Source organism: Eurypyga helias, unplaced genomic scaffold (genome assembly GCF_000690775.1).
Source record: "Eurypyga helias isolate BGI_N326 unplaced genomic scaffold, ASM69077v1 scaffold12378, whole genome shotgun sequence".
Lineage (NCBI taxonomy): Eukaryota > Metazoa > Chordata > Aves > Eurypygiformes > Eurypygidae > Eurypyga > Eurypyga helias.
Window position 1 is genome coordinate 64972 of NW_010266355.1, and position 5478 is coordinate 70449.

General features: G+C 49.2%; 1 protein-coding gene across 7 annotated transcripts in view; it reads right to left on the reverse strand.

Moving 5' to 3' along the window:
* NFASC (neurofascin) overlaps window positions 1–5478 on the reverse strand; it is a 51397-nt gene that overhangs the window by 4816 nt on the left and 41103 nt on the right. For all 7 annotated transcript variants that reach the window (XM_010157049.1, XM_010157055.1, XM_010157052.1 and 4 more), the window contains 2 exons: window positions 1934–2065; window positions 1277–1346 (listed from right to left, as the gene is read on the reverse strand). In XM_010157049.1, the coding sequence (XP_010155351.1) occupies window positions 1277–1346; window positions 1934–2065 (202 nt within the window). The remainder of the gene's footprint in view (window positions 1–1276; window positions 1347–1933; window positions 2066–5478) is intronic.

The following is a 5478-nucleotide window of genomic DNA, read 5'->3' on the forward strand; positions in this document are numbered from 1 at the left end:
TTCCTGCTGGGGTGTATTTGCATTCTGTATCGTGCTATCAGAAGACTGGGAATCTTTGGGCTTATGATATCCTTTGGAGAGAGAGTTGCTACTGAAGTAGAGTTACCGTGCCACTAACAATATAAATGTGATCATATTGAGGGCTGCAGTTGTTCTTCCTCCATTTATGTATGACGTGCAGGCAGATATATTCATTTTGCTTCCTCTAAAGTCTTTGGCAGAACACGTGTGACTTGTCACGTCCCTTACTGAATCGTAAATAAAGTCTTCCTGTCTATGCTACCTCAATCTGGAATGCTAGGAGTATGGGTAATGACATGGGGTTTAATTAACCCCCCTTTTGAAGCCGGGTGGAAAATTCCTGCTAGCCTAATTGGGCTTTGGATCCAGCTCAGATGGAAAGGTGTGCATTCTAATGCTTTAAAGAAAAGCAAAGCCCGCTGTAAGTGCTCAACGGGCAAGCTGGGTGTGCTGTACTACACCCCCGTCATCTGTCAGGCGTGGGCAATCCGATGAGACCTGACATCGTTGCTTGCTCCTTGGGAGCAACCGCTGGCAGCAGCAGAGCTGTGGATGCTGCACTGCACGTGAACAGGCTGGGGAGAGGCCTTGCCCCTTCCTGGAATACCCTGGGGGTTTTCCTTGGGGGAAAATGGGTGCTGTTGCCAGCCCTCAAAGGGTGTTTCTGTAGGGTTTGCCAGGGTACCTTACGGAAAAGCCTTGATGGAATGCAGTCAGACCCCCAAATCGGTCCTCCTGCGAGCTTTCAGGGCTGATCCAAACAACGTTGGGCACTTTTTCCCTGGATACTCCCTTAAGGGTAGGAGAGGCTGAGCTACTGGGTGATACACCTCAAATATCCTCAGGCTCCTTCAGAGTTTAATTCTGGGGGATGTTTTGTTGTTTTGTATGTGTTAGGACTCATCGATGTTGACTTGCAGCTGGAGAGAGCTGTGTCCTGGGTAGCTGATGCCAATCCCAGCTCCCTGCCTGGCTTGGTCCTCCCAGGCTGAGACAGGGAAAGGAGGAGACCTCAGCAGCATCCTCACAGCCCGGTTACTCTTCCAGAGTTTTAGACAGGAAATGTTTCCTTTGGTAGAGGACTTGGAGAGGGAAGGAGGCAGGAGGAGAAAAGTGGGAGAAATCTTTACGAGGCTGTGTGGCACCGTGGTGCTGGGATTATGTGGAGGGGTAGCATGGAGAGGTCTGGGATGGCTGGGAGTGGGGCTGATGGGGAGACGTGGTCACGTGGGTACACATGCCAATGGAAGCGTACCTGTAGTCGAATGACCCATCTTCTACATTCTTGTCTTCGGGATTCAGATGCTCGTCTTTATTGTCTCGCACTGTAAACAAGCACATCCCCAACGTTCACATTAAAAAGCAGCGCAGAAGATAAAAGCTTTACGAGAGAGTAACAGCAGCTGGTGTCGAGGCTGTCTCTGTGAAATCCCTGCAGGGTGAAGTGGTGCAGCTTTTCATTGACTCCGTAAAAAAAAAAACCTGCACAGGGAGGGCTTGCAAAGGGTTTGCAAAAGGTGCTACTCCGCTGGAACCAGGGCACAGGCGCTCCAGATAGTGTGAGAGGATGAATTTACTGAAGCCTTATCTTGGCTTTGCAAAAAATTAATGAGATTTTTGCCTGAAAAGATCTTTCTCTAGATGAGGGCAAGCAAATTTGCAGAGTAGAGGGTTGGGTCATGCATAGCGGGAGTGTCCAGCTCCAAAGCCTATAGCTGGCACAGCACAGAGCCCTCACCCAAGCTTTAATTAACTGAAATGCTTCCCACAAAGAACAGTATTCCCTCTAAAGAGAGAGAAAAGCCCTTGTAATCACAAGCATCTATCTGAGAGCAATACAATGTGATTAGTCCCCAGAAGCCTGGAGATGTTTAAGCAGTGAGCACAAAGGATTGCCGTGCAACGCGCTCACCTGGATACTTCCCGCCTCTGCTCCTCTTAATGAAGCAGACGATCAACAGAATGAGGACCAGGAGAGCTATGGCACACATCAGGCCGATGAACCAGCCCTGCGTTGCGATGTCCACGTGATTCTTGGTATAAGCTGGGAGGAAAATTAAAATGGAAAAAAAAAAAAAGGTTGTAAGAGACAGACCAAAACCACAGAGGGAAATAGATGAATAGTAAGACACGGTCCATGGGTTTAGAAATGGTCTTTAGCGCTGCATTTTTGTGTCTGTGTGTGTGTTATCTGAGACAGTAGCACAGGAATTTGTGGCTTTTCTTATTTTTTTTTTTTTTTTTTTATTCTTTTGGGGTGGTAGGTCAACTCAACGTTTTAGCAGGAGCTGCAAACAGCAAAGAGGGTCACAACATAAAGTAAAACCTAGCACAGACCGGTGAGAAAGGGGCGTTGCAAATAATGGCAAAAGAAGCTGGGTAACAGATTTGATCTTTCCTTTGCTGTGTCTGAAAACTGCCCTGGAAGCGGGAAGGTCTGAAGGAAATGTGCCTGAGCGGATGCAGTCCCCGGTGCCCGCTGGATCCGGAGGGTTGTTGAGCTCTGATGGGCTCATTAGCAGCCCCAAGCTGGGAGAAACCCGGACCCCGTGGGGCAGCTGTGCCCCGGCTGCAGGGGCGATGGGCAGTGGCTCTGCTGCCCCGGCAGTCCTGTTGCCTTTGGGTGCCCACGGCTGTGGCTCCAGGGCTGGAGGGGAACTTGTGGAAGCCCTCCAAGACTTGGCCGATGCACGAGAGGGGATGCAGCGGTGGGAACAGCTTTGGGGAATGATAACGGGGTTCTAGATAGTTGAGGGGTGATCTGGTAGCACTGGGAGGTCTTTTTCTCCTGGGGTAAGCTCTGTTATACCCCTGCTCCCCGCACCCCCACAAGGCTACTGAATATTGATCTGGTTGATACCAAGCAAGGAGGTGTCTTGTTGCCCAAACAGCACTCTGGCTCCCAACGGCCGTGTCCTCCCTCACGTACTCCGACTTGTTCGCAGCTCCCATACACAGTCAGACAGACAAATCTGTGTCCTATAAATAGCAACAAGCTGCCATTTTCTGGCTCTCATTGACATGCACTTTGTATTCAGCAAGACAGAGCAGAGGAGAAAATAACCTTCAGCACAGCGGGGGGGCTAAATCTAACCAGCCCGCAGTGCAAACAGAGATAGGTATTCCTGGCAGGAATGTGGGAGACCTGATGGGTTGAATTAGGATTTACCAGGTGGGTTTGCCTGAAATGGGGAGGAGAGTGCAGGGAGCATCCTTTTTGGTGCGCGCGTGACAGAAAACAAGACGGCGCTTACAAAGAAAGCGTAGAAGTTAGCCCTCTGTTAGCGTGTTCTGAATGAAAGGCTCTTATAAAAGAGACAATGGCTTTAAATACGGGTTGAATCGGCAAACTTTCCTAACACCCGCCGCTTTAGGACTGTAGGTGCATGCTTATTCCATCAAAACTGAGCACAAAAGTGGCGCTTTCCTTAGGATGAAGTCTAAGCCGTGCTGCCAGCAGGTAATAGCACCCAAACTGCGACAAGAAAATTCACAGATAAGAGAGGACAACGAGAAAGAGTACCATTTGCTAAAGAAACGATGTCGGATGCTGAACACTCCGAGCAGCACCGAGCTCCTGGGGAAGCTGGTGGAAGTAGCTGCCTAATGGTGCCTTGGCTCCCTTTTGCTGCTTTTCCCTTTAATGATGCCACATTTGCTATTTATCTTTAGTACTACCTGAGCTGTGTGGCCCTTGAAAATGCACTTCTCACAATGGAGAGAATGAGATTATAGCAGAGTGGAGCTGAGAACTGGATTCACTTAGCTGAGTGCTTGGGGAGGAAAGGGGAAGGAAGCTTTAAAATGGAGAGCTTTAAAATGGAAAAAAATTGTATTAGCAGTCCCGATGGGATGGGATCTGTACCAAAACCAGCGCTAAGGGAGAGAGAAGGGGGGGGTCCTGCAAAGCACAAAACGCCAAAGCATCCCGAGAGGTGGGTTTTGTGCCACCACGCGGTTTTGGGGCGATTCTGACAGGGAGGGAGGATTCTGAGTACCGAGGCACCAGGGGATCTTGCAGTAGGATTGTGGCACTGCCTATTGCCAAGGTAGAGGGCTAATTGCCATCCTTCCCAAAAAAGCAACATACAACGACAAAATTATCGTCACGGCAATTTAGAGTAAACGAGTGACTGTCATTGCAGTGTTCAGAAAGAGAAGATTAAGTACGTGGCTGTCAGAGGATGTTTTGAGTTGCTTTAACGTAAGGCCAACGTCAAGGGGAAATAGTGGCGAGCAGCTGTGGAATTGAACAGGAATTGGTTTGAAAGGCAGCTGCAGCCACTTTTTTTTCTTAAAAAATGCATTAAAATTTTGTGGCAGAAAGCTTGTTACCTAACAGTCATGGTTTACAGGCCGATAGCAAAGCTGACTGTGTTCCACCAACAGAAGATCAGCACAATCTTTGTCTTTTAGTACAGCAGACACTTGGGTATGTAGAGTCTCACTAGCTCCGGCCTCGTGTGATCCCATTCCCAGTGTTTGCACAGGCTGGGGATGTGGTGGGGTTTTTTTTTCAGTTTAGAAGATCTCTTTGTGTTAAGCTGTGTTTGTAGTTGTGACGTGTCCTCTGCTGCTGGAGGGAACTCTGGTAGGTTATTGAACTGTTAGTTCATGGGGAGCAAAGTCAGAGGGTGGTGTCCTGCAGCCACAGCGCAGGTGGAAAACCTCTGATGTACCTACACTCAAGCTGAAGAAACTTTCAGAACAGCTCTTTGCAAAACATTAAAAACAAAACCCACAAAAACCCTGAACAGTGCTTTTTTTTGTCAAAAGCATTCCTGATGGCATACGATTGTCAGCGGGGGCCGAACGCTTGTGTCAGCAGTATCCAGCCAAGGAATAAATAGATCCACAGCATTTATGTACGCGGGGATGGCGATAGCTCTGCACATCCCACAGCGATAGGGCTCGGGTCGCCAATCAGCCTCTATCACAGGGATAAAGGTGGCTCCATCCTTTAGTCTCCATGATAATTTCAGGAAGAACTCCTCAGTTACAGAAAACAGAAATGCTGAGACAGCCAGCATCAGTCAGCCGAGGATACTGCTGATTTTTCCCCCCTTCTTCCTAATGATCCCCTGCCCCTTGGTGTCTGTAGTTCAGGGGCCTGCCCCCTCTCCCCCCAGACCCCAAAGTGAGTGAAAAGCAGGCAAGAAATGAAAAGAGACGGGTCCAGGTTGGGAAACAGTTCTCCAGAAGGACAAGTTTCATGGTATGAGTGGGTGCTGTCGAGCTGGTGGCGATTTCTGAGTCAGGGGACGGTCCAGAAGCAGCAACAAAATTGGGGATGCGACATTGCAGCTGGAGCTGTTCTGGAAAGAGTCTGAGTTGAAAAAACCCAGCTCTTTTGTTGTCTGGGGTCAGAATCAGCCTTTGCAATGTAGGAACAGGCTGGGAGCCCGGGGACTCGAAACCTGCCGACAGTTTGCGTGTCTGCGAGCCGAGCCCTGCCAA